This window comes from Microtus ochrogaster, chromosome 7, assembly GCF_000317375.1.
Source record: "Microtus ochrogaster isolate Prairie Vole_2 chromosome 7, MicOch1.0, whole genome shotgun sequence".
NCBI classification, from domain to species: domain Eukaryota; kingdom Metazoa; phylum Chordata; class Mammalia; order Rodentia; family Cricetidae; genus Microtus; species Microtus ochrogaster.
This window is the reverse complement of record NC_022014.1, coordinates 77,904,590-77,920,656: the sequence shown is the minus strand read 5'-3', so window position 1 is coordinate 77,920,656 and position 16,067 is coordinate 77,904,590. Positions and strand designations below refer to the sequence as shown.

Here is a 16,067-nt window from a genome sequence, read left to right as displayed (position 1 = left end):
AGTTTATAGTTAATGTAGACCTCTGTGTGATTTCTTTGGGACTTAACGACTGTGGGTACTGGGCAGGACAGAAAACCCCGTTAACATTTCTGATCATCTGTTTACTGAAGGTCCCCGAATGCCCTGCAATGAGGGAATGAAATACATTGAGTAAATGGATGAACGAAGGGATGAATGAGTGATGGATGAATGAGTGATGGATGAATGAGTGATGGATGAATGAGTGATGGTGGAATAAATGAGCAAATGGATAAAAGAGCGATGGATGAGCAGATGGCTGGGCAAATGATGGGCAAATGAATTAGTGAATGAGTGAATGAATGAATGAATGAATGAAAGCTGCCTTTGGGCTGACCTGCCCTAGGCAACACAGCGAGGAGCCGGGAGAAGGAGAAGAAAATGAAGGAAGAGACATGTCCTTGGGAGGAAAACTAAGTGCCCTCTGGCTGGGCTCTTGGCACTTGGGCCTTCCCACCATGGATGACTCACACCAGGAAGTAGGGCTCTCCTTTCCCTGCCCACCCCTCCTAGTTGGCAGTCTAGTTTAGTGGCCGGACTAAACCTACGCTACGTGCCTTCGCTGTTTGTGGTTCCAGCAGTCTATTTTGGGTCACAGCCTCCCCACTTCCGCCTTAAGGCTCTTGAGCCCTATCTGCACAACCCAGTGCCCACTGCTTTTTCAAGTGGAAAGAGTCATTGGTAGGTTTGGGGCTGAGGTGTGGAACAGAGCCGAGAGCACAGCAGTGCTCTGTGAGCTCTACCCACAATCCCTGCTGCCCCCCAGACTTCCCCGACACTGTGGAGCATGGCTTTGGGCATGCACCATCTGCATGTGTATGTTTCTTCCCCTTTTGTGTCTCAGAACATCAGTACAAGAAGCGCGGGAAGTATCTGGGATGGCTCATGGGTGTGCAAACCGCAAGCACATACACACGTGGCGGGTGGGGTGCATGAGCTGGAATCTAAAGAATCCAGGCTGGGGAGTGCCCTAGGTTTAGATTACCCAGCACCATAAATAATGGGCATGATGGTACACACCACGTGGATATTCCCAGCACTAGGGAGGTAGAGGTGAGAAGATCAGACGTTCAAGGTCATCCTTGACTAGACAGCAAGTTCAAGGCTAGCCTGGGCTATAAAGGATCCTGTCTTTAAAAAGACATCTACAGAAATCACCAATAGCCATCACCTCTCCACTCTTTGGAGAGGTCTTACCCTTGAAGTTGCTTCTGGAGCAATATGAAAAGTTCTAAGAAAAATTACTGCATCAGATGTGGTTTTCAAGGCCCCTGTGGCTGCTGCAGGCTGGAAACACTCACAGCCACCTTTGGATTCAAGTTTAAAATTACCCTGGTAAGAAAATACTCTTGTGTGTTCTATGGGGGAGCAAAGGTTACAACTTACCCTCTCCAGCCCAGTGGTCACATCCTTCCCAAGCCCTGTACCCCAAAGGCTGCTCTGATTTCAAAGCTGGGCTTTAATATGGGGCTACAGGCATATAACAGACGTCATTTTCTTTCTTCTCCCTTTAAGATGTTTTAAGCTTTATTTCATCTTTTACCTAAGAGTCCAGAGGAACTTGCCCCTGACCTTGGAGTCATGGGCCAGGCTCCTCCCTCAGAGCTTGGCTTTGGTTCTCTGTGAGATGGGGGAGCTGGTGTTTCATGCCTCCGCAACCCCCCTTTCTTCGCATTCTCATGGTTCTTCACGGTTTGTCCACATTCCCCAGAGATCATCAACATCCCTGCTAGATGGACACTACAAAGATAAGACCAGTGTCCTTATATATGAACCATGTCACTTCCCAAAGCCCCAAGGGATGCAGCGGCTATGTCTTCCACACCCAAAGGTAGAACGAAATGCAGGCTAAGAAGAGAGAGCCAGTGGGGACAAGCCTCTGTCCCCACGGAGCCTTGGTTCCTGCTCATCTTGAGTGAAGCAAGCTAGGCTCATGACATTGAGGGCAGCAGCCTGCAGGCAGGTCAGGAACATGAGGGTCACCATTGAGAGGATCAGGTGACAGGGAGTCACAGGTGAGGGTCAGAGAGGCCTTCCCTTGGGCTTCCGGACCTCACTGTACTCTGCTTCTGTGTTCTGAGGTGGCCGTGGGGAATTCCCATTGGTGTGAGAATCCTGCCTCTCTGAGTCAAATGCCATGGATGCATAGTGGAGCTCTTCCTGGGGGAATCCCTGCGGAAAGAGACCCCAGATTCAGGCCAAGAGAAGAAGGGTACACATATGCCTTAACAACTGAACTCACCGACCCACCAGGTGAAACCACAATGGGAAGTCCCCGTGCTGGTTAAACCATGGCTAGCAGAGGTAGCCACAATGGCACAACAAGTCTAAGGTTTACTGGCTGTGTTTGGTCACAGACTTACTTGTCCCAGAAGGAAAACAAAGTTAGCTTCCAACACATTTGCAATCATTAACTACCAGGTGATACCAGGCTGTGGAATAATCTTTTGATACATTGTGAAGATGTGTTTCTCTGGTTAGTAATGAAGTGATAACTGCCCAGTAGCTAGGTAAGAAGAAGTTAGGCAAGAGAGCCAGACTGAAAGGATGCTAGGAAGAAGGGCAGAGTCATGGGGAGTGGCCAGCCAGATGCAGAAGGAGCAGGATGTGTAGAAAATGAGGTGACAAGCCATGAGCCCTGTGACAGCACATAAGATAAATGTTGGTTAATTTAAGTTATAAGAGCTAGTTAGTAATAAGCCTGAGCTATCAACTGAGCTTTTATAATTAATAGTAAGTCTCTGTGTGGTTATTTGGGAACTGGCTGGTGGCATAGCTGCTTTCACCAACAATGTCAGGCTATTGCCAGTTCCATAACTGGGAAGACATGAGGACATGTCATGTGGTGAAGGGATGGGGTTTGCAGACACATGGCATCATCTGAGGAACCAGAGACAGCCAGCTGCTTAAAATGAGGACATTGGGGTCCCTGCCCACATCTCATTCTCAAAAGATACTCAGTGGTTGAGAGCACTGGCTACTCCTCCAGAGGACCTGGGTTCAATTCCCAGCACCCAAATGGCAGCTTACATTACTGTCTGTAATTCAGTTCCAGAGGATTCAACACCCTCATACATACATGCAGGCAAAACAGTAGTGCATTTAAAATAAAACTAAATTAATGATTTTTAAAAAGACACTGGCATAAGTGAGAAGTCATGGCTTGGGTGATCCAGAATGGGTGTGGGACAGAACCCCTCTCTGTTTCCTTCATGAAGCAGAATCAGCAGCCTGGGTTGAATGGGACCAGAGCAGACACATTCAGGGAGATGGGTCACTTTTTCAGAATACGTCATCCATCTCCTGCCACCAAACTATGACATCCCATGGGCATCAGAGAAGGGTTCAGTGGTCTCTGAGCCTGGGGTGGGGGTGGGGAGTCTCCCTAGAGAGCCTTTGATTTTTAAATCTCCCTCAGCTTCTGTTTGACCCTACCTGAAAATGGCAGGTCTAAAGAATTGATAACCAAAGAGATGAAGGCACCAACACTAGGAGAAATAGCAGATTGTGATTTATTGACTGTCAAGACCTTAGATGCTGGCCACTCCTGTAATCCTACTTCCTATTCCCAGCTACCTGGTCTTCCTAAGGGCCTCCACTCTCACTGAGTTTCCAACTGACCCATCTTCTACATAGCCATCCTGAGCCAGTGTCCCATTTACTCTGTCCTCCCCCACCCCTGTGTGGTACCTTGCATGGCCCAGGATCCTCGTGCCACGGGAACCGGGCTCTCAGACTTACCACTGTGCTGTATTCCACCTCTACCTGTCTTGGTGGTGCCGGCTCTTCCCTCAGGGACAACGTGTGCAGCTGTAGATTCACATACTGGGACTCGCTCTGCTCAGCAGCCTGCAGAAGGTCGGGTGTCATCCATGGAGTCATCCTTCCCACCCCCACCCCCCATCTGCTCCTCTGAAGACATTTCCCACCTACTTCACTGTGCGACCACCCTGCCTCCCCAACCCTGTTCTCTCTAGGATCCCCCCCTTCATCCAAGTCCACTGTCCTGGCCAGAGGGGGACAGACTGGACAGAACTTGGGACAAGAGTTGACCACTAGATCTTCAGGTGCTGTTCTCCTGTTCTGGAACAAGTCCATCTGCCCAGTACAGGGATTCCCTGGCTGCCCCCTTTTCCTCTCTTCCCGTCCGGCCACCCTGACACACCTCCCGTCCTCCCGATGTAACTACCTTACCTGCCGGAGGTTCTGGGACACTTCTGGATGCTTAGCAGCTGGAGACAGAAAGAGAAGGAGGTGAAAACACAGACAAAAGTGGGCAGGGAAGAGAGGTGTGCTATACCCTGAAAGGCTTTCCTTGGAGACTTCCACCATAGGTATGGGATTTCTAGGACATTCAATAGTAGTGGAAATGCTATAATATGTTAAGTATAAAATTACAGGTTTAAGTGGTATGAAGTTTTTGTTTTGTTTTTTGAAGTGGGGGGTGTCTTGCTATGTTACCCAAGTTACTCTCAAACTCTCCTAATCCTCCTGCCTCAGTTTCCCAAGGGTTGAGAGTACAGAGATGTGCCACCTTGCCTGGCCTTGAAGGAAGATCTCTAGGAAATCATGCATGGGGCTGGAGAGATGGCTCAGAGGTTAAGAGCACTGGTTGTTCTTCCAAGGGACCTGAATTTGGTTCCCAGTGCCCACATCAGTCAGCTTACAACTACCTGTAACTCCAACTCCAAGGGATGCATGCTCACTTCTGACCTTCAAGCATTGCACGCACACACTACACACACACACACACACACACACACACACACATATACACTTAATTAAAACATGGAATTTTATTGTATTTTATTTTTTTGCTGAGCTTTACCAAGACAAGGTAGGAAATTCTTTCAGAATTCCCTACTTCATAGGAAAGTCTGTCAGATATGCTAGGCCTTTAGGCCAAAGATGGATGCCCCAGCATTGCAGAGGCGCCTTTGGTGACTGTTCAGGTAGCTAGCTGTTTCTGTCATTTCTCACAGTTTTTGAAAGTTTCTTACTTGTACTTCCTGCTTACTCAGGTAATATTATTTTTCTTCTCAAGTCTTTGATGAAGTTCAAGACTAGATAATTATAGTTATGGTCTTTTTTAGCTATGATAAAAGATAAATTTGATATAAGACTTTAAACTCATCAAGATAGAATAGATAATTAAATTTTCTCTAATTTTGTCAAATACAAATGACCTAAATATTGTAACTGTAATTCTTACTTGATAACTGTTTTGTTTTATGTAATTTTACTATGTTAAAACCTTCCTGCTAGGCAGTGGTGGTACACGCCTTTAATACCAGCACTTGGGAGACAGAGGCAGGAGAATTTCTATGAGTTCAAGGGTAGCCTGGTTTACAGTGTGAATTCCAGAATAGGCTCCAAAGCTACACAAAGAAACTCTGTCTCAATAAAACAAAAAGACAAATAAAACAAAACAAAAAGTTAAAACCTTCCTTTTGTTTAGACAGAAAGGGGGAAATGCTGTGGAATAATCCTACTGTACACTGTGAATATGTATTACTTTCACTGGTTGGTAATAAAGTTGATTTGGCCTATAGCAAGACAAAATAAGGCTAAGCAGGAAAATCAAACTGAAAATCAAAAGATGAAGAAGGGCAAAGTCAAGGAGAGTGCTGCAAGCCCGCTGCCTGAGAAACAAGACATGCTAAAGAATGAAGCCACGTAGCAAAATGTAGATTAATAGAAATGGGCTCATTTAAGTTGTAAGAGCTAATTAGTAATAAGTTAGCATATATATATATATGTGTGTGTGTGTGTGTGTGTGTGTGTGTCTTATATAATAGTTATAGGCTAAGCATTTTGTAATTAATATAAACTTTTATGTGATTATTTGGGACCAGGTAGTTGGGACAAAAGAAAAACTCCACCTCTGTTTACAGGGTTTTTGCTGTTGTTGGTTTGGTTTTTGTTTTTTTTTTTTTTTTTTTTTGTTTTTTTGAGATAGGGTTTCTCTGTGTAGTTTTGGAGCCTGTCCTGGAACTTGTTCTGTGGAACCAGGCGAGCCTTGAACTCACAGAGATCCTCCTGCCTGTACCTCCCTGTGCTGGGATGGGACTACTGTCCAGCCCATAAATATTTTTCTCCACATTTTCTTCTTTCTTTCTTTCTTTCTTTCTTTCTTTCTTTCTTTCTTCCTTTCTTTTTTTTTAGTTTGGAAAAAATTTAAAAAATCACATAGAAGGCTGGAGAGATGGCTCAGTGGTTAAGAGCATTGCCTGCTCTTCCAAAGGTCCTGAGTTCAATTCCCAGCAACCACATGGTGGCTCACAACCATCTGTAATGGGGTCTGGTGCCCTCTTCTGGCCTGTAGGCATACATATAGATAGACTATTGTATACATAACAAATAAATAAATAAATGTTTTAAAAAAATCACATAGACATAGATAAAAGACTGGAAGGAACTCACACTCCTTTAATACAGTGACTGATTTTCTGAGAGATAGGATTTTGATTTATCATGTACCTCAAATAATTTCTTTCCTCTTTGTTGCTTTTACTTACTTCTTAGGTTTCCTACAGCAATCCTCTCCTCACCCCCTCTTTTTTGCTTTGTTTCTTGAGGCAGAGTCTTCCGTATGTAGTCCTGGCTGGCCTCGAGCTCACCGCAATCCTGCTGCCTCTGTTCCCACGCACGGGGATTACATGAGCCAATGCATTCTCTAACATCTTTCCTAAAGGGGAAGCTATCTGTGGGGTCACAGTGTTTCTGGGTGAAAGGGCACCCAAGTGAGTGTGCTGAAACTCACAGAACTGGAGCTGTCCAGGCTGGGAAAGTCCCATGTGGTTAGTAGAACCACATGAAGGCTGCAGCTCAGGAGGCCCCCCAAGAGAGAATGGAGAGCCAGACAGTGGTGGAGGACCCTTCAATCACAGCACTCGGGAGGCAGAGGCAGGTGGATCTCTGTGAGTTTGAGGCCAGCCTGGTTTACTACAGAGTAAGTTCCAGGATAGCCAGGGCTACACAGAGAAATCCTGACTTGAGAGACAGGGAGACAGAGAGAGACAGAGAGTCCAGTTGGAAAGGGAAAACAGTTCTCCTGCTTTGCCAAGATGCTCTGAGGTGGCCGCTGCCCCATGGGCAGCCTCCAGGAGCAGTCAAAGATGAGACTGAGGCCCAGGGTCCCTGTGCCACCACCAACAGCACACAGCAGCCCAGACGACAGCTGTAGGACAGAGCTGCGTCATTTCTGCTACCAACCCTCACTGAAGCCTCAGGAATGTGAACAAAGATGGCCCCAAGGGCCCTGTGCTCATGAAGTCTCAGCACAGGAAGGAAGCCAGCAGCTCCCGTGGTGGAGGCCAGACCCCTGTCCTTCCGTCCTTTTGTCCCTCAGTCCCTGTGCTTACTCACGATTCTGGGTTTGTTGAGAACATGGTTGCTGACGCACACCCTGCACAAGTCCTGTCTGTCAATCTTAACTCGGGGAGGGTGGGACTTCGGGTCCCCAGGATGCTTCACGGGGTCCCTGCATGACTAAAGATACTAAACCCAATAATGACTGGGGACCTCCTCCAGCCACGGCCCAGGCCTGAAGTGGGGCACAGGGACATGAGGTGGCAGCATCTAGTACAAAAAGAACCATGATAGCCAAGGTGCTGGGGGTACCCAGGAGGGCCTGAAGCCCTCAAGGAAAAAGCCCAAGGAAAGGAAATCTGAGGGTAGTGCTTGGAGACTAGGGAGTAAACCAGGGAAGGCCAGCGGCAGCAGTTTCCGCCTGCAGAGTAAACCCAGGAGAGAGAGGGAAGCTGCGGCTTCTGCCTCATAACCAAAAGTCACAAGAAGTGGGGGGAGGTGGTGGGAGTGGGGTGGGCAGGGTGCACTGTGGAGGCCTAGCAGCCCTGCAGAGAGTCTCTCAAGAGTATGGGAGGCCACTGAAGGTTTTAAATGGAAGAAGACAGTGCCCCATGGGACAACCACTTAGGACCCAAGAGAATGGCCTCTAGGGACCTACATCCTGAAGTATGTAACCACTATACAGAGGGACAACTCTGGGGCCCTCCCTCTAGGGTCAACTTGAGTGTGAGCCCTGAGGGCTGAGGGCGTGTGCTTCACGTGGTGCCCATTTTTGATGAGTGAGGGCAGAGTAGTGAAGGCAAAAGACTGTGGCTAGAATCCACCCACCCTGGAGTATGGACAGAGGACACGGACACAGGAAGCTAACTCACCTTTGAACTGACGCTTCTGGAACATCCTCCAGGCCAGCAGAGATGTCCCCACCAACAGGAACAGCAGAAGAGCTAACACAGACAGCAGCACTGGGAGACTTTAAGGGGAGGGAGTTAGTTATTCAGGGCTGGGACTCAAACTCAGGGCCTTATGCACGCTAGCCCCTGCGTCTACCACCAGCTCCTGACTTTCAAAACAGATACAGAAAGTCAATGTTTTTTTTTTTAAAGGAAGTGATGAGATGCCTCAGTGGATAAAAGCACTTGTCACGCAAGCCTGAGGTCATGAGTTCAAGCCCCAAAACCCATAGTAGACGGCGGGGACTGACTCCTGAAAGCTGTGCACACATATACACACTCTCACACACGATAATAACGATAAAATTTTATAAATCTGGGAGTGTTCTGGAGGCAGAGGTAAGTGGATCTTTGTAAGTTCAAGGTCAACCTGATCTATACAGCGAGCTCCAGGCTAGGCTATGTAGGGAGACCTTGTCTCAAAAATACATTCATACATACACACATACATACATACAAACATACATACATACATAGGGTTTTTGGTTTGCGGGTTTGCTTGTTTATTTGTTTATTTGGTTTTGGTTTTTCAAGACAGGGCTTTTCTGTGTAGCCCTGGCTGTCCTGGAACTTGCTCTATAGACCAGGCTGGCTTCAAACTCAGAGATTTACCTACCTCTGCCACCTGAGTGCTGGAATTAAATGCATTCGCTACTATACTATTATATATACTATACTATATTTTTATATACTATAAAAATTGTATAAAGGTCAACAGCACAGCGATGTCTATCTTTACATCTCCTTGTTACACACACACACACACAGACACACACACACACACACACACACACACACACACTGTCAGACCCAACAATGCAGAACTCTGCCTGCCTTGAATCTCTAGGTTAGCCTCCAAAAGCAGCATTCTTGGGTCTTGCATTTTGCCTTGTCTGGCAATCACATTTTGCCTCTAGGCTGGCAGAAAACTTGTGGAAAGGTTTCCAAGTGTGGGGATGAGCCATGGTACCTGAGTTCTGGGAGCAAGGCCACATGTGTCCTAGGAAAGCTTTGAATGTGACCAACACATTTGTAAATCATAACATCATGTCACAATGTCGAAAGGTTGGACACTCCTGCCTGATGCTGGGGAGTTTGCTAATAGGAGCACCTTTGTTGTTTGTGAATGAGTGGTACTTTATAAGGGTGTCCAGACCTCGGTCTATGGACCTCGTGCTTTGGCCCTGCGTAGTGATAAATACAGCCCAACACCAAATTATAAATATACTGAAAATATGATGAGGTAGAGCAGTGGGTTTCTGTTTGTTTGTTTGTTTGTCTGGTTTTTTGCCCTAATGTTTTTGTAACTTGACTGCACGATTCCTGAGTGTGAAGTGTCTAGATGGCAATGTTGTGTCATAGTGTCAAAAGTCCATAGCTAAGAAGGGAGATGACAGCATGAGGCTGCTCACCAGGACCCAGTGTGGGGTCAGAGATGGGAATAGGGCTCTAACCCGCCTGCAGAGAGGGGAGGGGCTGGAGATAAGTTCATCCATGTGCCAGCAATTCAGCCTTTGTTGCCTAATTCACAAGACCCCAGTAAAAACCCTGAAAAGAGCCAAATGGTGGTGGCCTACACCTTTAATCCCAGCATGCAGGGAGGCAGAGGCAGGAGGATCTCTGTGAGTTTGAGGCCAGCCTGGTCTACAGAGTGAGTTCCAGGACAACCAGGGCTACATGGAGAAACCCTGTCTCGAAAACTAAAAAGGAAATAAATAAATAAATAAATAAATAAATAAATAAATAAATAAAACTGAAAAGGAGATAGGGGGAACTCTTGGTGGAGACACACAGAGGCCCCTGGTGGTGATGCACCATGGGAACTACCTAAGATAAACGGTACTGGAGCACTTCTTAGGATTTTCCCAGTCTGGCCTTGTTGTCTCTTCAGCTGTCTCCTTGTGATCTTTATCTTTTTTATTTGTTTATTTATTTGTTTTTTGTTTTATTTTGTTTTGTTTGAGACAGAGTTTCTCTATGAAATAGTCCTGACTGTCCTGGAACTCGTTTTGTAGACCAGGCTGACCTTGAATTCACCAAGGTCTGCCTGCCTCTGCCTACTGAGTGCTGGTATTAAAGATGTGCACCACCACTGCCTGGCTGATCTTTATCTTTTATCCTAAAACCATTTTCATCAGTGATGACTCTAGTGAGTTCCTGAACCCGAGGAGTCAGCGATAAAGTGAGAAGGGGACAAGCCATGGTACCTGAGTCCTGGGAGCTTTGACTCCCAAGTCCCAGGAAAGCTTTGAACATGTGTCCCAGGAAAGCTTTGAACATAGCCAACACATTTGTAAATCTTGACATCATGTTTATTGCTAGAAGTTAGAAATGCAGGGGGCAGAGCCCTTAGCCTATAGGGACCACACTGACTCCAGTCAGTTCCAGGATCCATTTGCAGCGCCCAACAGAGTCGGAGCAGACAGTCTGAACCCTGGAAATAGTTAGTGATGACATGGAGATTTCTGTTCATGTCCTCCATTAGTTTCCATCCATAAGCTCATATATTTAAATACTTGGTCCCCCGTTGGTGGAACTACTTGGGAAGGATTAGGAGGTGCGACCTTGTTGGAGGGGATCTGTCCCTGGAGGGTGGACTTTGAAGTTTCAAAAGCCGACAACATTCCCAGTTAGCTCTCTCTGCCTTGTGACTGTGTCACACGACAGGAGCTCAGCTACCGCTCCAGCCCCATGCCCGCCCCCCTGCTGCCGTGTTCCTATCATGATGGTCACGAACTCTAACCCTCTGAAACTGCTAGCCCCAAATGAACGCTTTCTCTGGTAAGTTGCCTTGGTCATGGTGTTTTATCACAGCCATAGGGAGATAACTAAGACATGCGGTAACATGAAGATCATGACGAGGTACAAAAGAGAACATTCTATGCGGCCCTGAGCCATGTCTGTCGGGATGATGTCACCAGCCTCTTCCATCACACTCTGAGTTCCCCCAGCCTGAGCTCTCCCTGTCTTGGTGTCGGCAGGCCCAGGATGGTAAGTGGTCTATGGTCTCCTATCTGGACTGGAGCCAAAGGCACAGGAGTGTCTAGCCAGTGGGGTGACAGCAGCACATGGCCACGATGCCTACTTAAGCCCCTCTGAGGAGAAGGGCCACCACCTTCAAGTCAGGAACCAAGGGTTCTCAGCCCAAGCCCTTATAGTTCTGGAACCCCTTCTCCTGAGGGGACCACATGACTGGGGTGGCTACCTCCAGGTCAGGGACCAGGGCACCTCACCTCAAGCTCGGGGGCACAGGGTGCTCATGGTGTTCCTTCACAGATCCTTGGGTGGGACCCTCAGTGTTCAAACTGGTGATCAGGCTAGTGGCCAGGCTGGTGGGCACCAGAAGTGTCTCTTGTGTTGATGCTGGAGATAAAAACCACAGATCAGACCAAGCGAATCTCCTCAGACTCTGCCCGTGGCCAATGGCTCCCTCCTTCCGTTCCCTCCCTCCTTCCCTCCCTCCCTCCCTCTCTCTCTCTCCCTTTCTTCCTTCCTCCTTTTCTTTTTTTCTTTACATTTTGAGACAGGGTCTCAATACGGAGTTTCAGCCCTAGCTGTCCCTGAACTTGTAATCCTCCTGCCTCTGCCTTCTGAGTGCTAAGATCACAGGCCTTCACCACCCTGGCCAGCTGCCAGTGGGTTGTTTTTGAGGTGATTTTACACCAAAGAAGTAGCAGGATGGGACGTCCTCCTCGATCAGCTGATCTTTTGCAAGTACAACACAGCTGCCACCCCCAACACACCTGAATCAAAACCACACGCTAGGCCTGCTCTCTCAGCCACATGCTGCCAAAGGAAAGTAGCTGCAAAGCTGGCTTGTCACTCGTCAAAGCTCCCTCTGCACACAGCCCTGTCACCATCTGTCCCCTACTGACCCTACAACTCCCAACACACCCCTGGATTCTAGTTTCCATGGGCCACTCCACAGAACACAGAACTCTGTCCTGGCCACACTCTGCTCTCTCTCCTCCCATCCCCTGACAAGCCAGCACCTTCCTTCCCACAGGATGCAGCTACTCCAGGATGCCACCCTGACTCTTGCCCTGTCCTTGTCTGTCCCTCCCCTCCATTCCCCACCACACACAATGTACTCTCAGGCTCGAAGTTGATTCCCGCCCCAGAAATTCCTGCCACTTTGTAGCTGTCATGATGCTATAGGTGATTTACCTGGGTGTTTATTTGGAACCACAGACACCACAACCTTGAAGGAGTCATCAATCCCCAAGGAGTAATCAGTTATCCTCCAGGAGCCATTGATAAGCGGTATATCCACTCCACACTTGTAGGTGCCTGCATCCTCCAAGGTGAGGTTCTCCATGGTCACTGTGAAGGTGAGGGTGGCTGGATGATCCCTGATGGACACTCGGCCACTCCTAGCTTCTTTTGGGGGTCTGGTCTCGACAATCTGTTTACACAGCAGCAGCGAGTCTCTGCACCAGTATTTGGCATTGCTCTTGTATTTCTCCTCATACTGACACTGCACACTTAGGGATGCCCCCACAGCGCCTGTCACAGTGCTGGGGCCACTCAGAGGGACACAGCCTGGAAAACACAAGCCACAGTTCTACACCCTCACAGCTGGATGGGGTGTAGATCCCCAAAAGTTCCATCCTCCATCCCCTCATCTCCCATCAATCACCCCCAGGTAACCTCCCTTTCTGCCCTGCTCCTTCCTTCAACCTTAATCCTCCTCCCAGTCTCTCACACTCACTAGGGCCTCAAACATGCCAGCCCTGGGCATCTCAGGACCTGGGAGAATAGCCACACCCTCATGTGGTCCCGCCACAGGAGTATGAGCCAGAGCAGAAGACGGTGGCCAGCTGTATACCCTGCTCCCCCAAAGTCCTCATGACCCTGTGACCAGGAAGGGGAGTTGGGGGTGGGCAGATAATGGGAGGGCTGGCTCTCTCCACCTAGGTTTACTTTGCTGACTTTGAGGTTCTGCTTTTTTAAGATTTTATTTTAAGGTTTATTTATTATATTTGCATGTTTGTGTGTATCTGTGAGAGTTTACGTGCACCCCACACAAGTATGCAGAAGCCCCTGGAAGCTAAACTAGGGAGTAAGGTGCCCAGAAACCAGAGTTAGAGGTGGTTGTGAGCCACCATGTGGGTTCTGGAAGCCAAACCCAGGTCCTCGAAAAGAGCAGTAAGTGAACTTAAGCACTGAGCCAGCTCTCGCCGATTTTGCTTTTATTTTCACTTATGTGCATACATGTTTGCGTGTAGGCTCGTGTACAGGAGTACAGTGCCTGCAGCGGAGAAGAAGTTCCACTTATCTCTGCACCCTCAGCTCTGGGGATATAGACACAGATCAACTCCAGTTTTTAAGTGGGTGCTGGGGATCCAAACGCAGCCGCTCACTTTGTCCACTAAGTCATTCCCCCAGTTCTGAAGTGCTTAGTAAGTAAATACCAGTTCCCAGCCCTCCTGTGCCTTTCCTGGCCCTCAAGGATGCTTCTCCCTGCCCCCCTGCCCCCCCCTCCACCACAGATGGCTGACTTTGCACCTTCCACCTCTGCCCTCAGCATGGCACCTTCAAACCTCCTTAAACCCTGAAGGGAATAGAAGAAGAAGAAGAAAGCCCAAACAAATAAAAGGAAAAATAGCCTAGATGATGTTCAAACTTGTATAAATGTGTAAACTCAGAAAAAAACAATATTTGCTTGTTTGGTTTGAAGCTACAAATGACCAATATAGGCCAAGAACAGAACATTTTGCTTTGTCTTTATTTCCTTTCTTTCTTTTTCTTTTTTTTTTTTTTTTTTTTTTTTGAGACAATGTTTTTCAACCCCCGCTGGCCTGAAACTCACTGTACGGACGAGGCTCAAACTCTCCGAGGTTTGCCTGCCTGACTCCAGAGTGTTGGGATTAGAGACTCCTTTTCTTTGGGGAGTGGTCATTTATACATTGCCCCTGCCCCAGTGGATAACCCCACACCCATATGCACAGAGGCCATGCTCGTCAGACTCAACTCAATGGTTATTGAAAAGACAATAATAATATGAAATTGGGATGGACTTGGGGGAAGTTGCAGGGAGGGTGAGGGCTGGATATGATCAAACTACATTGTTCACATCCGGGAACTTTTCAAAGAATAAAGAAAAGTAGTTTGTGGGGTGTAGTGGCACACACCCACTCTTAGTTTCTGCCGCAGTAGCCTGCAGCTGCCACCAAAGCAGTTAAGGCATGGTTTGTCACCAGGTACCTTTCTACAGCCAGCTATGCGACATGCGCACCCCTCAAAGCGCCCACCAGGCACAGCCCGCGCTCTCTTGCCTTTTGCTCCTTTCTTGCTTCTCTTGCCTTTCCAGTTAATCCCTGTTCCTCTTCCCGGGTCTCTGCCTGTCTTTGCCTGCCTGCCCCTCTTACGTCCCCATTCCGACATGGCCTTTCCCTCTCCCCCTCCCCCAATAAACCTCGCGCACTAACTCTGCTGCGCCTACGCGGTGTGTTGCTTAGTGGCACACCTTGGCAGGGCCACTGAAAGCTGCCCGCTTCGCCTTTCTTTTTTTATCCTTACACTCTAGAGGCAGAGGAAGGCAATCGTGGTGAGTTTAGGATTAGCCTAATCTACATAGTAAATTCCAGGGCTACACAGTCAGCCCCTGTCCCAAAAGTAAAAGGGGAAAAAATCTTCAAAGAAAAAAAAGACTAGCAGGGGGTAGTGGTCCCTTTAGTCTCAGGACGGGCTGATCTCTGAGTTCAAGGCCAGCCCGCTCTACAGAGTTCCAGAACAGCCAGGGACACACAGAGAAACCCTGCCTTGAAAAACCAAAAAAGAAAGGAAGGAAAGAAAAGAAAAGACAAGACAGACTAAATCTCTTCCCAGACCTCACCACCAACAGGCACCTCTCAGGGTCTCCCAGCACAGCCCCTGTCCCCACACACTGGTACCACCTGCCGTGCCCTCCTCTTTCCTGTTCTAACCCATCCAAAATTCTTCTCGGCACCCCTCCAGGGCAGCCACCAGCCCTCACTGTGTATGACTTGTCCCTTGTTCTAACAGCTGAGTGCAGAGCGAGATGCTGGCCCCTTCCCCCAGCAGTGTCAACATTTGGCCGTCCACCTTACACGGAGGACGCAGGGGCCACGTTCTATCTGGTGCACAGAAGAATCCAGGCTCCGGTACCTTATACGGCATTTCCCTGAAGCCTCCCACCCTCCTGGGCAGACATCCTCCTCACCTGGAAGCCAGAAAAGCAGCAGCAACAGTATTTTGGGCAGCCACACAGCTGAGGTCAATTGGGGCATTTCTCCCACACACAGGCCAGGCTGGACCCGCCACGGTTCAGACCCGTCAGGGACGGTCAGTCTCTGAGCGCCCACTTCTGCTTTTTGTTGTGTTTAGCTGTTTTGTTTCTGACTTCTCTTAGTTCTGTTCCTGGAGCTACTGAGAAAATGAAAGAATCTGGGGGCTCCGAGGCCAGCGGAGGAAGCCTGGGTGCGGCGCAGATGCCATGACTGCCAGAGTGAGATCTGTAGCTCTCGGGTCTGCTCGACCCTGCTTGCCCAGGGTGCAGGGCCAGGCTTCTTTCTGATTGGCGCCTAGTCACTACTCTTGTGGGCAAGATGGCAGCATTGTGGGAGGAAGTTCCTGCTGCTTCTGCCTGGGTGGTACCCACTGTGAGACCTTCCTGGGATCTCTGCTCCCATGAACTCCAGCTCTAGGCCTAGACCCCCAAATATTAATAGCTCCAGAGTCCCTGAAGGGCTCCTGGTCTTGGAAATGAGACTTAGAAGAAATGAGTCTTCTAAGTCAGGCGATGGTGGTGCACGCCTTTAATCC

General features: G+C 48.4%; 1 protein-coding gene across 1 annotated transcript; it reads right to left on the bottom strand.

Moving 5' to 3' along the window:
* Positions 1 to 1,521: 1,521 nt before the first annotated feature.
* Positions 1,522 to 15,747, bottom strand: Cd300a (CD300a molecule). Its single transcript, XM_026780723.1, is given in 9 exon segments — positions 1,522 to 2,060; positions 2,062 to 2,190; positions 3,760 to 3,867; positions 4,213 to 4,250; positions 8,202 to 8,299; positions 11,513 to 11,642; positions 12,447 to 12,821; positions 13,715 to 13,825; positions 15,466 to 15,747. Coding segments are annotated over 9 exon segments (1,089 nt in total). The 5' UTR covers positions 15,533 to 15,747; the 3' UTR covers positions 1,522 to 2,027.
* Positions 15,748 to 16,067: the final 320 nt, after the last annotated feature.